The sequence below is a fragment of the Pseudopodoces humilis genome, chromosome 2 (genome assembly GCF_049639895.1).
Source record: "Pseudopodoces humilis isolate 2021_Gansu_Grassland_sample_001 chromosome 2, ASM4963989v1, whole genome shotgun sequence".
NCBI lineage: Eukaryota > Metazoa > Chordata > Aves > Passeriformes > Paridae > Pseudopodoces > Pseudopodoces humilis.
The window spans coordinates 23,286,953-23,305,968 of NC_142201.1; the positions used below are offsets into that span (position 1 = coordinate 23,286,953).

Genomic DNA, 19,016 nt, shown 5'->3' on the forward strand with positions numbered 1-19,016 from the left:
AGTTTTTACCTTATCTTAAAACCAGAAAACCTTGAGTTACATGCATTTTACACTCCTGGAAAAGTTTATCCATATATTTTGCTTAATATCTTCAGAATGGGTCTCAGTGGACTATATTTTTAGATTCTAGCTTTGCTTTTTAAGTCAAGGCAGTGGCACAAAAAAATTTTTAAGGGTTTAAAGTTTCCAATTTGCAGCCCAAATTGTACACATAGGTAAAGTATCCTCAAATATCTTTTTTCTTGGAAGAAAGAAAACAGAAAAATAGCCATGGAATTAGCAACTGTCTGCAGATGGCTGTTTCTTTCCAGTATTTAGTGTTTTGATATCTTATTTAAAATTATATTTAATTTAAAATAATTCTAATTTAAAATATATCTAATTTAGAATAATATATACAAAACGCCCATTAGTATAAACAGTAATTTATTATGGTTTTGGGAGTCAGTGCCATGGAATAGGAAAAGTGAGTATCAAGTGTCTGCTCTTTTTCCAGCACAGAATAATAGGGCTCAGAAACTCTCTGGGGCACAAACAGAGCATCGTTATACAAGTTTAATATCTAGAATCTAATCTCTTTGCATCAGTTAATAAAATGGACCCTGGCTGACTTTTGTGTCATTCACCTCACGTGGAGCTCAAGGAAGACATGTAAAAGCCATTTCAAATATAAATTTTTAAAAGTAATTATAGTGATCAAAAACCCATGAGATGACCTCAGCAAAGTACATGAATACACCTATTCAGGGATGTACAGGTAAAAATGAGGCAGTAAGATGCTCTGTTCACTCCCTCTGAAAAATCTTATTTTGGTACCATCCTCCTCTACAAACACTCATGTCCTCTAAATTGAAATAGAAATTAAAATAATTCTTTATTTCTCTTTCTACTTTAATGTTGTTCACCAAATTGCTGAACTATACCCAGTTCTTTTCTCCATCTGTATTTCAGTTTCCTTGTTCAAGGAGCAATTTCTGCACTACCGACTTAGAAAGGTTCATGAGGTTCACAAGTCCCGTGTTTCCTGTGTCTGGGACACTGCTTAGCAGTGGGGACTGCAAGGTCCAGTTACACAGGTCCTTAAATGAGGCATCTTTGCAGTTCCCTGCTGGTTTACAGAAAACACTCTGAGCTATTGAAGCTCAGGATAGCCTCTGTGGATTATTGGAACTGATAAGCAATTTGAGCCTTTCACTTAGCAGATGTGAATGGCAGGATCTCTTTTGCAAAAGTCATGTTGTTCAGAAAATTCTAGTGTTCTGTTCCTTGCATTTATTTCTGCCCCTTTAGAGTGTTTCTTGGAATTTCATGACTGTCTCTCAGGTTTCTAGGTGGTCTTTTCTGGGTTTAATTCTATGTATTTACCATTGTATTTTCTATCATGGAGGTCCCATCCTGTCTTCTCTTACTGCTCAAGGAAGAGCAGAAAAAATTTCATGGTCTGAAGGAGAACCTGAAGGCTGTATGTAGTGACATTCCTTATGGTGCTGTTGCAAGAAGAGATAAGTCATTAGAATGTTGTGATTACTATTTCTAATAATCTTTTAAAATCGCTTACATTTCACTAATCTAATCTTTAGTTTTATTTAGGCTAATGCAGCCATGAGGCTTTGTAAGTACTTATTTATCCTGTTAAGACATTGTCAGATGCTGGTTTGGAGGTACGATGTCATACCTTCTTCCTTCTCATCTTCCTCCTCCTTTCTCTGTCCTCTTTCCCTTCCTGTTTCTTCCCTATGTTCATCTCTTTTTCTCCTTCTTCGCCCTCCTTTCATGATCTAACCTAACCTCCTGTACGAGTAAGCTAAAAACATCTAAATCACCAACTGTAAGCTTTATTTTAAAAAAAAAAATAAATAAAGAATTAACTTCCTGATGATTTTTTTGTTTTAAAGTAAGTTCAAAAGATGGCAAAACATCCATTTTAGTAGGAAATATTAGGAAGGAAGAATATGGAACACAATGATAATGGATACTTACGGTAATCATAGCAGTGAGGGTGAAACAAGTATGTTCAAAGACTGTTCTAATTACAGGTTTTCCTCTGATTTTAGTATGAAGTTCTTAATTTATTCTTCAAGCTACGCTGAACTGCAGATCCTGAATTCTGTACTTCAGGGCAGCATTCATTGATAAGGAAATGCTCTAATAATGGTCTTTACATCAAAACTTTAGTGCTTCAGAGCACTAAATAATTATTAACTATTAGAGATCATTCTGAAGAGATATCTTTTTTTCTCAGGAAAGATTATGTTAATGCTGATATCGTTGCTTTGTCAAGTAATATCTGTCCTTTTCCTATAAAGCCCTTTTTAATAGCTATTGTAACATTTTCACCGAATTCTTGCTATTAGCTGATGATGTATTGCACAGATGTGTTTATGTTTGTAAATAATTTGCATGATTCATTACTGTATATCTAAACTCCCTTCATCCAGAAGCATTTTGTTCACTTTTTTTTCCTTTATTTTCCCTCTCCCTTTTTTCCCTCTTGAAAGCAGGGAAGTTATAATGTTTAATAATACATCATTTTTGAGTGTAAAAAGTCAGCAGAACATTTCAGAGTCTCATGAGCAATTTAGGGCATTAGTGAGAATGATGTACAGAGCAGATTGAAAAGTGATGGGTCATCATCACACTGGCCCTTTCAGCTTTATTGTCTGCTGTGCAGTATCAGTAATCTCTAAGAGCACTGCATTGATATTGCCCTGATACCTTAAATCTTTGCAAGGAGAGCAAGAAGTAATCTGACTGGTGCTAAAAAAGAAGTATTTCATTAAAGTAGATGTAATGATATCAATTTATATCAAATGGCAGTCTTGCTATTCTGGAGTTGGTTGCTTGAGACCTGGAAGTGATATTTCTGATTGAGGGTAATCATTTTTGTTTGTCTTTCTTTCAGAATGAAAGCAAAGGTGAGTAAATCAGGTATCTTAAAGTCATCAGTTTTGAGGGCACTTTAAATGCAAATTCATAAGCCTGGTAATGACTAGATTCCTGTGAGGAATGAAGGTCACATCCTTGAAGTTTAAAACTGTGATTTTCAAAATGTCCGTGTCCTTGGCGATTTTGGTAGTTACAATAGAATCATAGAGTGGTTTGGATTGGAGGGGACCTGAAAGATCATGTTGCTCCAAAGGACCTGCCATGGGCACCTTCCACTATACAAAGTTACTCAGAGCCGTATCCAGCCTGGCCTTGGACACTTACAGGCATAGGACATCCACAGCTTCTCTGGGTAACCTGTTCCAGTGCTTTTCCAACCCCACAACAAAGAATTTCATCATAATATCTAATTTAAACCTGCCTTCTTTCAGTTTAAAGCTATTGTCCCTTGTGCTATCATTTCCTGTCCTTGTCAAAAGTCCCTCTCTGGCTTTCCTGTAGGCCACCTTTAGGTTCTGGGAGGCCACAGTAAGGTCATTCCAAAGCATTTCCTCTCCAGGGTGAACAATCCCAGTTCCCTCAGCCTGTTTTCATAGAGTAGGTGTTCCAGCTCTCTGATTATCTTCATAACTCTCCTCAGGACTTGCTCCAACAGGTCAATGTTTGTCTTGTCCCGAGGACCCCAGAGCTGGACACAGCACTCCAGATGGGGAATCACAGGGGCAGGATCACCTCCCTTGACCTGCTGGTCACACATTTTTTGAATCAGCCCAGGATACGGTTGGCTTTCTTGACTACAAATGTACATTGCCAGCTCACGTCCAGCCTCTCAATCCACCAGCACCCTGAATAAAGCACTTGGATAAAGAAGTGACATTGGTTAACCCCAGATAGCAGCTCAACCCTGTCATGGCTACTAGCTCATTCCTTCCTTAGTGCAGTGGGAGAGGGAATTAGGAGAGAAGTCAGAAAACTCATAGGTTGGAATGAATACAGTTGAACAGAGAAAACAAGAAATGAAAAATAAAGAATTCATTCTCTATTTCCCATTGGCAGACAGGTCCAGCCACCTCCAGGAAAGTATTTCATCACGCATATTGGTGAATTGGGAAGACAAACACCATCACTCTGAAAGTCCCCTATTTCTTTTTCTACCCCCAGCTTTCATTTGTTCTTTTCCTTTTACCAATCTCTCAGATAGGGAACACAGTTTGGGATAATTTACAGCACTCAAAGTTACTCTAAATTACTAATTCTTCATGAAACCTTATTGTTAGGGGTTGATTATACTGTAGGTGATTACCAGAACCCAGAATGCTCTGGCATTCTTCCTGACAAGCCTAGAATTGGAGTAAATCATCCCCTGGGGAATTTCTGAGATGTAACTAGGTACTTGGGATTGTCTTAGAGGCTACAGACCATTTCAAATCTACTGATCTACTAATGAGATAGTGTAGCAAGAGTTACTAGGCTCCTCATATTATGGAAAAACTAAATAGATCTTTCCACGAAGTCTGGCTGGAGATGGCCTATTCTGTTTTGCCCCCTTTGGAGTTGTTTCTTTGTATCCATTTGGCTTGTTTGACCCGTTATCTGCATTAGGTCTTTTTTGATATTTTAAGAACAAGAAATACACAAGATAACTTCATATGCCTGTGGTGAATTGCCTAATTAACCAGGACTTAATTTATAGGACGTAAAGAAAAGTGATCACCTTCAGGATGGGATTCAACTGACTTGTCTTAGGTTTATCCATTTTTGCAGGTATTTCCCAGACTCTGTGTAGATCCATTCTATGGCAAGGGAAAAAAATAATGCTTTAATTCTTTAACAGACTCTAAAAAAAAAAAATCAGAGAACATTTTAGAGTCACGACAGGTTCAGTTTTTGAAGCTATACCACGGCATCATCAATTCTGTAGCCCACAGAATTAGTATTGTAAATACAAAGTATCAAATTATGTTACATGTCATAGAGTTTGGGGTGTGAGGATGGTAAAGCTGCTGGTGTTTCTGGGGCTTACTGAGAGTGCACAAATGACTGACTATAGGAGAAAATAGTTTCTCTTTTGACTGGAGTTTTCAGAGGGAGGCCAGACACCTGACTTTATTTAGAAGGCATCTAGCTGTGTTTTGATGGCAAAAATAAATATCAGCATTGTTTGCTAGGCATCCTCAGAATCCTATAACGCAACTCTCATTTGCTAAAGCAATTGCAAATGTGTAAATGTGTGTAAACTATTGAAGTCAGTTGAGTTATGTCTGTCATACATTTAACAGTTCTACAATATTGACAAGAAAAGGGGTCCCTTGAGCAGGAGGATGTAATTAGGTCATTAAGTAACCAGATACAGGGAAATAAAGATGACATGGTCAGTTAAGTCTGATGGTTCCTAACTTTCAAATGTTTGGTGTGCAATCTGAATAATCATCCAGCATTAGGTATATTACATTATTTGAACATATTATGCATTATTAGAATGCATAAAACTTAGTGAAGCTTCTTGAAGAGTCTATTGGTTTGTGCAATAGAGAATATACTAGTTTTTTGGCTGTTTCAGTGAGAATCTCAAGGTGTTGTTCTCCCTCCACTATTAGGTACATACAACTACATTAATTTCCTTAGGCAATCATAAATCTATTGGGCACACACAAGCATAATTCTGGCTGAACTGTTTCAGCAGTTCTTGTGGTTTTCTTTATTTTAATTTCAAGATCTGTGAAATTTTAAAAAATTTATTTCATTTCTAGATTTAAGTTCCACCCTTGGTATCACTGCTTTCCCCTAGCACTTGACATTTTTAATCACTCAGATTTAACAAAATGTTTATTAGATCACTCAATAACCCTTACAATCCTTATAAAAATCTATGCATGTTTTCCATCTGTGAATTTTAAAGCTTGTACTATTTCTAAACATGGAGAAATGTTGTCACAAGGTACTAAAATACCCATCACAGCACTAGATTTCATCTAAAAGCATGGATTATAAAAATAGATACAATTATATTTGTATAAAAATAAGGATAATGAAAGTTCTTGACCCATATCTCACAAACTGAGTTTGATGTGCCTATAACAAGCAGCTAATAACTTTTTTTCAGAACCTTAAGGTTCCAACAAAAATCGTTATTCAGTACTTCATAATTTGCTGACATCACATAATGACAAAGATAATGGACATAGATTTATGTGTGGTAGTAGGACATTCAGTTAAAAGCCTGCCATAGAAATAAACCTTTTAAAATATTATCAAGTGCTAATATTTTCACTAATCCTTACATACTGAAACTCTTCTAAGGAAATGCTTGTTAGAATAGCTGACCTCTTAAATGAATACAAACAGTATACATTTAAAATAAATATTTTAAAGAACTAAGTATGCAACACATTATTTCATGCCAGCAGCACCATGCAGGAATTTTGAATTGTTGGATTAAGGCACAAATTGTCACATAGATTAATTTTACTGTATAATTATAGAACATTTCCTTGTTATTTACTACTTAATTAAATATATGTGCATGATTTCAGTGCTTAGAAAACTATTAGTTGATCTTGAGTGCTGCTTTTTTATGGTCCCAGGACTTGAATAGCTCATAGGACTTGTAGGGATGCAGTCCAGCTGCCTCTCACTCAAAAACAACTGTGACCCTCCTGCTGTTTCTTCTTTCCATGGCTCTGCAGCTGTTAAATTCTTTCCACTCAACTCAGATATTCATGGCACCCTTTTTCTCCTTATCCATATCTTGATATTCTTTACAACCATTTAATCTTCAGCAGAAGAACCTGGAATGACACTTCCTAATGACACTTCCTAGATTTCCTAGCATGAGGCTGAATAATGTAGGCAGTTTATACTGGTAATATCTGAGACCAAGCACAAAATCCTATGCAAGCATGCACATAAAATCCTTTCATGCATCTTAATCACTGGATCTTACTTTGCTTCCTTGTTTAGACCAATGTGGCATTAATCTAACAATATATGTTTTAGCAGAATTACTCCAGCTGTATTCCACTCCAGATGAGAACAGAATATGGTCCACTCTTGGCACACAACCTTAGCATATCTTGAAAAATGATACTTTTGTACAGTTTGTCTAACCATTATACAATCCAGAGCCAGGAGAATCCCTGTTACCCAGACTGACAGTACTAACAGGGTTCACAGGCACAAGGGAAGCTCCCACAGAAGACAGCAGAAGTAGAGATGATCTCACAGAGAAGCTATTTTGCCATATGGTTTAAAAAGGTCCAAAAATCCTTCCTCATAATCCTAATAAACATTGTCTAAGCTATTAGTGAGTATTGTGGGAAGGGTTTTATATGTTCCCATTCCTCTTTGGTTGAGTACTGGTTGCACAGGAGAAAAAAAACATTGAAAGGAATGAAGAAACAAAGCATTAACTAGGTGGAACAGGAAATCTAATTTTATTTCTCTTAATATCACAATTTCCATTTGACTGTGGTTTTACTTTCTGCTTCTGCAATATACATCTGTCTCAGTATATTTCCCAATGAGGTGGGCAGTGCCTTCTTGGCAAGCAGTGAGCCACTGAAGTAGCAATGGCACCAGGAGACCAGGAGACCAAGCAGGAAACTGCTTCGGTGTTTCAATTGAAGGACTTTTGATTTTGATGCCCTTCTATCACATTTTGATTTTGATGCACTACACACATTTTGTGTGTCTTTAGAGAAAGGAAAGAAGCTTCTCTGGATACCAGTCCTACAACACCTTTGTGTTAAACAGAATCAAATTAGCAGGTTAACAAAGAAATTAAAATTTATTTTATAACCCATATATTCTATGTACAGTGAAGCATTTTATGACCCCGTGTGCATGTTGGTGGGATTCCCAAGCATGAAGCAGTAATTAGCTGTGGTAAAGACCTACCTAGAAAGAGCTAAATGTAAACATTTGCTGAGGTAGAGTCAGATGTATATGTTTGTAGATCTAATAGAGCTGCATGTTTGCTCAATGCTAGAGTATTTCTGAGACAGTGTGTGATTTTTGCCAGTTTTAAAGTAAATATGATTTACATTGCTTTATCAAGATGAAATGGGAATCTCAGCTTTAAGCAAAATGGTGCAAAAATATTGTAAAGCTTTATCAAACCTTTAGCAGATGTTGAGAATTCATATTTTTTTTTATTTGTGTAGTTGAATCCACTAATCCCAAGTGGTGAACTATAATTTATATTCTATTCACTATTCTGCTGCCACATTGTCTGAGATGAGGAAGCCTCTGCTTAATTTCAGGAAGTATATGAATAAATAATCCTGGACTAAGACACACATATCTTCATTACTTCTTTTCTTCAGAAGCTGAAATTCAGATGTCTAGAAAAGATTAAGGGTCACAAAGCCTAATGCAGGAAAATCCATAAAAATAATTCTTCAGGAAAATTCAGGAAAAAATAATTCTTCCAATTCATTTCTTTATCATCTGTCATAAGGTAGTATCTTTATCTGAGAAATTTGTGTTACTTTTTATTCAGTCTAAATTAAAACATCCCAAATGGCCACTTCTGCAAAGTTGTTTTGATCCAGTGGATTTCATAGTCACGACCCCCCCTCAAAAGTCTGTACTGAGCTCTATATTGGCCCAGTGGCTGACTCACATTTGAGTCACTGTACAAGTTTGTTCTAGGAATTTTCTGAGTATTCTTCCAATTTTATTTCTTAGTCCTAAATTTTGCTCTTTTATGGCAGTTATATGTCATTTATTGGCACTCTATTTTCCTTTTTCCACAGACACATTTAAGCATACTGTATATTTTCCTATGACCCCTTATGAATTTTTAATTGTTGAAGTAAAATAATCAGTATATTTTACCAGAAAAAAATCCAGAGGCATATATAAAAACAAGGTAAAACTATGATAGCTGTCAGTTTGTTGTAAGGTCACTTTTACCATTATTAGTTTTCCAAAATTGCTGTACGTTTATTTTCTCCCTTAATTCTTATTGGTCTTCAGATTTAGTCACTTGAGACTGTGTTGCTTGATATCAATTAAGATATTAAAAAAAACAATATTGGTATGGTAGGCAGGTACTTTGAAGTTTTGGTTCATTGCCATAAATATTTACTAACTGTTTCAGGTACATTGAACTTCATGCTCACATTTACAACATTCTGAATTTTTTCTGTAGGTCTCTGTGAAGCAGCCTTGGTGCAAAATTTTTCATAAAAAGGTGAACCTTATAGCCTTCTTATACTAAATTTTTGTAGTCCTATAAAAGAAGCCCCAAATGCAGACTGTCTGATGTAATTTGTTATTTCTAAAAGTATCTTTTTATTCTTCACATCCAAAGATTTATTCTCTCAAAAAATTTGAATATATGCTTTGGTTTTTAATATTTATGCTCTATAATAAGATATTTATGTCACATATATTGTACAGAGATTGACAGAATCACTTTTGTTTTCTTGGAAACTATAATAATCTATTTCCTCTTTTCTAATTATCTGGAATTTCCCATGTTCCTCATATTTCAAAAATAATTAGGTTATTCCTTCAAGGAAAAAAGAATATAACAGAGGGAAGAGGAATTAATGAATATGTATCCTTTATATAAAGGTAACTAATCAAAAATCCATCCTATTCTTTGCTGCTCACTGATTTTATAAGTTTTCTACTGATTTTTTTTTCAGGCAATCTCCCTTCAGTAAATAGGCACTCCAGATGTTTCAGCTTTCACTTGATAGACTTTTCAAATACAAACCTTACCTAACCCATTCTTCCCACCCTCCCCAAACCCAGACAAACAAAACCAAAAATCCTGAGTTACAAGCACATAATGACAAGTTTGGCAAGCAAAGTCCATTTCTTTCACATACTTTAGATATCAACAATTAATGATTGTCAAAGAAGCAGAAAAGGAAGTCTAGAAAGGGGAAAAAATAGAATTTACCAAGACAGCACAACCTGAACCTTTATGACAGCAATTTTTGCATGTCTTCTAGCAGAAGTATGGGACACAATTTAATTTTGATTGCTGCCTTTTATTCACTACATTTTTATTAGATCTTTTTAAGTAATACCAGTTTACCTCGGCAAAGAGAGTACATTGTAGTGAGCAAAAGAAAGAGAAAATTAAACTACAACGTAATGATTTATACTGACAAGAGTGTCACTCATTTTTCCTTACATAAGTTGTGTTTGGATATTTAAAACCTAAAAGTACATAATTTATCACTCTTTTAAAGCAGTTAAAAGATATGGAAAGTAGGAGCCTCCTTCAGGAAAGATTTGACTTGTGGTGTTAGAGACTATCCCCTTACTGAGGACATTGGATTGCAGTCAGTAGCTACCTCCAGCTTTATTATTTTTGGTGTTTCTTTCTTAATTAGGCCAGAGAGAGACCTGAGAATAAGAACAGCAAAACAACCAAGCAACAAATGTAATTCTGTGGCTTCAATTCAAAGACATCTTTTATTAAGCTATTGATTTGGAGCTGCTTGTTTTTCTGCCCTTTGTACTTGCCGTGTTTTTTACTTTAGTGTCTTCTATCACATTGTGCTATTGAAATTGAGTGAGTCATGTTTATTCCAATGCTTAAAGATTTGCTGTGCATACAGAACTGGGAGTACAGCCCTAGAGCCCATTTGTGCACACTCTGTGTAAATCAAATAGTGTGCTGAGCCTTAGAATATTGCTGTGGGTTACTGTGCCATAACCTGAACTGCAGAATATTCTGTCTTGGGGAAAAACAGCCTGCTGGATCTTGTCAGCTGTGCACTTAGGGAGGTGAGGGAGAAAATTATTAGATAACATCCTTATCTGTAAAGACCCAAGAGAACTGAGTTTTCCCTATTCACAAGCAATTGGTAGCAGTATCTACTCCAAGCAAACAAAACATTTCCCTGATAGAGCACATCATTCAGAAGCAAAGGAAGAGAGGTCAGAGCACATTTCTGCAACACCAGAGAATCCTGGCTAGTCTGTACATGCTCACAGTGTGAGTCTGTCTAGCCAGAATGTCTTCCTTATGTTTATGCCTCTGAAAATGACAAGTTAGGACAAGGAGGGTGCTAAGGGAAAAAGCTAGGGAGAATGGATCTTCTCTCATACTGATGTCATATGGGTGGGTGTGGGCGAGACCCCCCTTCACCCCGGTAACAGAGTTCACTGTCTCAACTTGTAACTAGAAGAGGTTTTGCATTTACTTCCTAATCAACAGTACATTAGTGTTGACATGGCAGTGGAGTGGTGTTGATTCAAATTAATTGTTTAGATCTCCCTGTTTTGTATTTTATTTTGGATCCCTTAGTGAATGAGTTGCTCTGGCTAGCCATGAAATACTGGGGTTTCTTAGCTTCCTGGCTATGAAGGAGATTCACTTTGTCTCAGATTCACTTTGTCTAATAATAGGCTGGAGACAAGAGCATCTTTATACTCAGTGGAAAGATGTGATGGTCTTACAGTGCACAGTTTATCTGACCTATTGTAAACATCAATATTATGCTAAGGAATATGACACCAGAATACTCTAGTCTACTGAATCTTAAGAAAGTCTAGACAAGTAACTTGTAAATCCAAGTTTAGCTGAAATGTATTTCACAGGACTAAAGACATTTTTTTAGAAGGTAGCGCTGAGTACATTCTGCATTATCTACAGGGGGAAAAATAGGTGACCTGTCAGGTGGGAAGAAAGCTGGTACTTAACTGGGTTTGTTCATTCACTTCAGAGTAAACTAAGGCTGGAGTGCTAGGGGAAGAATTCTCTGTAAGGGAAAGTTACAAAACTCCCCAGATTGCATTTTCCCAGAATTAAGCCCTGCTGTTGCAGGTAATTCAAGTTTATCTATACAAGCCTGCACTTTAATTTCAGTATTCTTATTACTAATTTCTGTGATAGAATAAATTCTGAAAAAAAATAAGTTCTTTTGCTGTTCCTGAGAATGATTAAATTTAAGATGATATTAAATTATTGTGTCTACATAGAAACACAAGGTCTAGACACATTAAAAAGTATCTGATACCCAAAAGAGATTTTGAACTTTGATAATAATCTCACACTTATAAGTTTTTATTTCTTTCTTTATATCTTAGTTCATTGTCAATTAATAATAATAATAAAAAAAGGGGTTTTTTTTCACTCATTTAAAACTAAGTACAGAAGAAATGGTGTAAGCTTATGTTTAGACCATCACTTCTGTCCAGGACAAATTTGGGCTGCCACCAACAGGAATAGTCCTCTTATTCCCATTTATCCAGGAACTTCCATTAATTCCCTGGCATTGACATGAGTATATACATAACAGGACTGAGAGTCAAATTGAAGAACCACTGTGGCTGAAAAATAGCTGCAAACTTTGTGTTCTTATACAAGATGAAAATGATTGATAACAGATGATAACACATAAAGGTACTTTTTCATTCTGGGTGCTTAGCCAGTAGATTTGAACCAGTGACAGGACAAATAAGGAATCTCTCTTAGACCTCTCTTAGTTACTCTGCAGGATGAGTAGCACAGTCAGACAAGGAGGCATAAAGGTGAGCTTCTGTCATCCAGAATGAAAGTCCTCTGAGTCCATCTGTGGCCAGTGGAGGAAGGCACCTCCAGATGGCAATGTCTTCTCATGTTATCAAAAATATCTAGAATGGATGGAACAAGTCACCCTGAGGAAATACCTGTCTTCACATACTGTTTTGAGGACAAGGTGACTTACTCAGGCTAGGAGTGCAGCTTTTCAGTGTTTAACATAGGGAAAAGCAAATCTTCCAAATGTCCTGCTGTATTTACGGAGGAAGTTTACGGCAGTTAAATTACCCTAGCTTCCTCTTTCTCCACTACCATAACCCATTCTCCTTTTCTAAGATAGAACTTGCTTTAACACATAGAAAGGGACTGTGAACTCTGATTAGATTTCCAGGAAAATGTGGTGGAATTTCAGAGACTTTAAAAGCTGGAGGGAAATAGTGGATCATTTTTGTCTGGCATCCTATATAATACAGATTGTAAGGAATGTTTGGCTTGAATTCTATCATTTTCATGTCTTTAAAGAAAACTTGAGCCAAACTTAGAACTTCAAATTTTAATTGTTCTTTTTTTCAGGAGAGAAATGTTTCTTTGGGTTTCTGCAGTAAGGGAGTGTCAGGCTGACCACTTTTGCTCTTCTTCATGCATTGTGAGTCAATGCTAAGTCATCTTTGCTTCAGTCAGCAGTTGCTAAGCTTTCCAGCAGCTGTTTCTCTAACACCTCTGATTCCCATTATTTCTAGGAAAAACCTGTTGATACAACTAGAGAAACAAGGTGACTCTGGCCTTAATAGAAACACATGGAATAAATGTCTTTGTGACCATACAGCTAGTGGAATACTGGGAAAGTGCTATCCTCAGTTTTCTAATGCTAAAAGTAAAGTAATGTGAGGCTAAATACAAGGATCTGTGGTAGTTTTGGATCCTTCTTACTAGCATTGCTCCAAACAGTTCCTGGGCACAATTTGGTAACTAGAACAGGCTAGTGACCAGTCAAAGAAGGTGGCTTAGACTGGTTACACTCTGTTGAAAGGGCACAGAGTTGAATAGAACATAGCAGATTACATAATGTTAAATGCATAAACAAATTATCAGGCTAGGGCTTTGCCAGATGGCTTCTATGCCAGAGAAATAGTCCCTCTCACTTTTCATTTACTAATATAGACTTAGCCATGGGACTGCTACCAGACAATAGATTATTTCCAGAGCTAAGGAATCTAGAAATCTAGGTGAAATTTGGTCCTGTAGCAGCTTACCTACAGATGTTGCTCCAGAGTTAACACAGCATCTGAGACAGCTGAGGCACCTGGAGTCATTCTAGCACTTTAGCTTTGCCTACCATGGTGTGTGCAAGGGGTCCCAAGACAGCAGAGTTTTAGGTTGCAGCGGAGCTATAGGTTAATTAGTCTGTTAAACAAATAAATAAATAAAACATCAGGAAATGTAATTAGCACACAAACTTCAAAACTTTGATTCTACTGGGACTTTAATCAAAAGTGACATATTTGCAAAGTGTATATCTATTCCAAAGCCTGGCTTTTTTTAATAGAAAAAACATTCTGACTCATTACATGCAGTCAGTTCTAGATAGAAGAATACCTCCAAGAAAGTATAGTAATATTATGGAACATTAAGATGTATAAAATTCATCCATTTTTTTAGTAATAAGTTACAATACATTCAATAATTCCACAGTTAAAATTTGAATGTTATACGTTTTTGGACTTTGTATTACTTAAGTTTCCTTCCTTGATACTTTTATCTGGTACATCAAAGAGGCCTTTAATAGTCAGCATTTTCTGTCTTTGAAAGTACTCAATGCTATAATCAAGTCTCCTCTTGAACTTCCTTCCAATAGTGTAAACTGATCAAGTTCCTGGAAGTCTCTTTGTTGCATAACTTTCTGTTCAGAATGAAAGTTTATTTCAGACTGATGGAAATAATTTTTGTCAATGTCACTTTCTTATGAATTACTCCTTAGGAGGCATATGTATGACACATATTGAAAACATATTTTCCTCCTTTCAATGATCCAGTTCAGTTCCAATGATCTTGACTGGAGAGGCTACTCATTCCTTTGGCATTGGTTTTCAGTGTGGCATCCAAAGAACTTACAGGAAGCAAATTTGGGTTTTAGGCATCGCTGTTATTAACCAGGATAATGTCTAATAATATATTAGATTTAAAGTGTTTTTTGTTTTCTTCACCCTCATCAGAATCCCAAGCTTCCAGTCTGGATATCAAAAATTTGAGAGTCAAAGGAAAACTGTCAGTTTCTACAAAGATGTCAACCAGGCCAACATTAGAGTAACTCTACTTCTGCTGGTTTTTCTAGGTATAAAGATTTGGCAGATACAGCAGCGGCAGAGAAGAAGAAGTTGAGTGCCAAGGAGAGATGTCGTCTTGTTCTTCAGCAGTGTAAATTACAAGGCTGGCAGGTTTGTGATCTACAAAGCAATTAAAATATCATTCTTTAAACAAGCTAGCTGAGTCATTTCCATTGGTGCCAAGCCACCAGATCCTTTGCAGCAGTATATTCTTTTGACATTTAATATGTGCTTAGGTAAATTATCAAACTGATTTTCAGAGTTTTATGAGTAGCTGTGATCATTGTGTCTAAAAATCAGTGTAGTCTTGTGAGAAGAAAAAGATTCAATTAACAATGCACACTATGTAAATTTTTTTACAGATTTTTGAAGGTATTTGGTATATAGATTTTAGTGGTTGAATGGTTCCTGAGTAACCCCACATATTTTATTTCTTTAAAATCCTATACTAAATGCTCTACTGTCATAACAGGACAGACTCAAAACAGCTAATTAGGATTTCCCAGGTAGTACATATGTAGGTCCCAGTGTGCTGATCCACAGAAACACCAGAGAACCTGAGGTTGCTATACATCAAGTAAAGATTTTTTTTTAAAAAAAAGTACCAAACACTAAACAGTAAACTATCACCTGTCTCCTTATCCTATTTATATCCTATTTAATTTTCACCAGTATGCAGACTGCAAGGTGGATGTCTCCATTTGTCCATAGTACTCTGTTGTCTGTTTTGGATAGCTTTGTAATTGAGTAGGACTGATTTCTTTAATATGTGCACTTTAAAAAGAAAGATTTGTTTCCTTGCATAGTATAAAAGCTATAGAATAAAAATGAAGCTTTCTGTGGCTTCACATACAGAGCATTCCTGCAGGCAGTGAGCTTCAGATCCAGACTTCTTTTCTGGACTAGGACTGAAATCCTCATGAAACACATGAGAGCATCCAGACCAAGTTCAGGGAGAGCTGTGAAGTTAAGGGATTGGACAGTGGTTAGGGCACTCCTATAGGCTTCTCCAATTTAAAGGGTGGGGTCTTCTAATTAATGTAGGACCTCTGAATATTAAAATGGCCAGAAAAGTTTCTGCAAGCTGTTTATAAAGGCCAAGGACTAAGTCAGAACGTGTGCTGTGGGTATTTCTTAGTGACCCAGATTCCTTAGTAACAGCAGGAACAAAAGTAGGCCCCCACTCAGCTGGAAGCACACATACACGATCACCTGCACTGAGACACAAGAAATTTTTTATTCCATCACAATACTCTTTAAAGATTCAGTTTAATCACCAAGCAAATTAGAGGGCACATATAGCCCCTCTCCCTCAATAGAAATGACAAAAAGACTGAGAAAGATAAAAATAAGAAACTATACTTTCTTTTCCTACCCTGGTTTTGTGAGTTTGTTCTGATCTATGCTCTGCATCATTGCCACAAAGTTCCCTATATAAAAAAAAAAAACAAACAATCATTAACATCTAGAAACTGTACCTTCACTTACAAGTACCTGGAGATGAGAGAACCTCTCACCTTTGGAACTTATGTGGAGATACAAGCTTGACATTGGACAAAAGCTGTGTAACAGTGCTCTAGTCATGAAACATAGAGCAGGGTGCCTATCAAGTTTATTTCTCTGGAGAAAGAACCATTGTTACAGCACTGAAAAAAAAGCAGTTGGTAATCAGTGAAAGCCTAGAGCTCAAGACTAGTGATTCTGTAGTGATAAGCATTTGAATACAAACCTGAAACCTTGGAAGACAAAAATATTAAAAAGGAAATCACAAAACAGAATCCTTCCATCATGCAGAGGACTGAAGCTTGTGATCTCAGATTTTAGTAATTGTGACTCGAAAATCTCATTAACTCCAGGAGAAGTCAGGTGTGCAAAACTACAGCAGTGCATTATTCCAAAGATCAGAAAGGCACAAAACTCTTCAGAGACTGATAAGTTAAATTGAATAGGAGGGTTTGGGGGTGAGAGTTATACCATTGTCACTCAGTGACTAAGAAGCACATGGCAACAGACTGAGCTGCAAGAAACAAGGTTTGAAAAAATGGGTGACCTTCTCCATACACCTTTTTCAAGGCATAGAGAGTTATGAAAAACAAATGGAAAGATGAAAAGGATAGAAGAAAATTTAAGGAGAAAATTCACTCTAAGTCTAATTTCTTAAATGTCCGGTGAATACGAGCTTGGTACCAACTTATTTTGTATAGGTGATATAAAACCACATACCCAATTATCAGCAGTAGTGACTAATGTCTGTGTCACATAATCTCTCTGTCAATTTTCTTTTTGATTCATTTGACTAATCATGAAAGTTGAACTTTAAATAACAATCTAAATGAAGATGCTTACACAATCTGCATTTGTCATGGGTGCTCTCCTCTATGCTTTTACAGCCAAAGACTCTGAAAAAATGAAAACATTTTAAAGGTATAAAGAGGGAGGAGGAAAGGAAAGAAAAAAAAAGATTAGGAAGCAAAGATGATGTCAGCTAGCAAAGTCAGGAGAAAGGAGTCATCTGTAGTGTATTACTAAAAATCATCCAGAAAGCAGGGATTATACATATAACCAGTTTATTCAGCCACTGTTGCCAGCAGTAACTACTTAAATGAGTCACTGCTGGAATAGAAAATCTATTTGTTGCAGGAGTTCATGAATAAATCAAAAATTGTCTTCCCCAACACTGTTACATACACTTCCCTGAAGAGCTGTGTTGCAAATTCAGGTAAAAAAATGATCCAAAAAGATAGCTAAAATATCCTCATCAAAGGTGATGATATTTAGGAGAAAGCAATACAGATCTGAAATCAACCTCCTGATAATATGTCATCATCAGAAGATAAAGTTGCCAGTAAGCTCAAGAGCAGAGGGGGAAACAGAAAGATCTGGACTTTTTAGCTGAGTGAATCTGAATGATACCTTATTTAACTTCCTTCTGATAATGTACTTCACCATCCCATTTTGAGAAAGGTGATATTAACCTAGAGGAGGGAAAACTGTTCTGAATTAAAATCCATTAAAATCAGTAAAGAAAATGGTATCTTTGTAATTTTTTTTCCTGCTTGACAGTTTTTCTTTTCCTTCTCACATAAGCTGTGTTTCAAGAGTGTTTTATTAACCCGCAAAACAACAAAGCTCAGACCCTACTCACAGACATGCTCTTTCTTCTCTTGTAAATACTGCAGTCTGTTTTCAAATAGACAAAAAGTGCAGAAGATTTAATACTTGGGTCCAGTTTTGGTTTATTTTCTACTGTTTAGCAGAGCATAAGAGCAAACACTATTAGTTGGCCAATGTCTTGTGCTGGTTTCATCAGCTTATGTGTTAGAAGCAAGTATTTATTATCATAGAATAATTAGGGTTGGAGAAGATCTCCAAGATCATTGAGTTCAGCCTTTGGCTGAACACCACCACACAGCACTAAGTGGTATGTGAATTTGTTCCTTGAACATTGCCAGGAATGGCAATTCCTCTAGCACAGCTTGAGCCATTTCCTCTTGACTTGTCGCCAGTAGTCTGGGGGAGAGGCTGACCCCCACCTTGCTGCAACCTCCTTTCACTGTAGCTGTAGAGCGATAAGGTCCTCCCTGAGTCTCCTTTTTTCCAGGCTAAACAATGGAAGCTCCCTCAGCTGCTCCTCACAGGAGCACTCCAGATCCTTCACCAGCTCCATTGCCCTTCTCTGGACACGCTCCAGAACCTCAATTTCTCTGTTGGGCGTAAGGGGCCCAGAACTGGACACAGAAATTGAGGTGTGGCTTCACGAGTACTGAGTACAGGGAGACAATCACTTCACTGGCCTTGCTGGCCACACTATTCTGGATACAGGCCAGGTGCCATTGTCCTTCTTGGCCATCTGGGCACACTGCTGGTGAATGTTCAGCCAGCTACCAAGCATCCCCAGGTCGTTTTCTGCTGGGCCGCTTTCCAGCCATTCTGACCCGAGCCTGAAAGGCTATCTGGGGTTGTTGTGGGCAAAGTGTGGCCTGACATTTGGCCTTATTGAATGTCATACCACTGGTCTTGGCCCATTGATCCAGCCTGTCCAGATCCCTCTGCAGAGCCTTCCTGCCTCCTAGCAGATCAACACTCCAACCCACTTTGGTGTAGTCTGCAAACTTACTGGGACAACTCAATCCAAACCATTGATAAAGATATTAAACAGGACTGGCCCCAGTACTGAACCCTGGAGAACCCCACTTGTGACTAGCCACCAACTGGATGTGGAACCAGCCACATTCACCACCACTCTTTGGACCCAGACATCCAGCCAGTTTTCAACCCAACAAAAAGTACACCTGTCCAAGCCATGACCTGACAGT

General features: G+C 37.0%; 1 protein-coding gene across 1 annotated transcript in view; it reads left to right on the forward strand.

Moving 5' to 3' along the window:
* Positions 1-19,016, forward strand: part of MYO16 (myosin XVI) — a 262,514-nt gene that overhangs the window by 185,807 nt on the left and 57,691 nt on the right. The window contains exon 27 of the mRNA XM_005516607.2: positions 14,709-14,811. Coding sequence (XP_005516664.2) covers positions 14,709-14,811 — 103 coding nt within the window. The remainder of the gene's footprint in view (positions 1-14,708; positions 14,812-19,016) is intronic.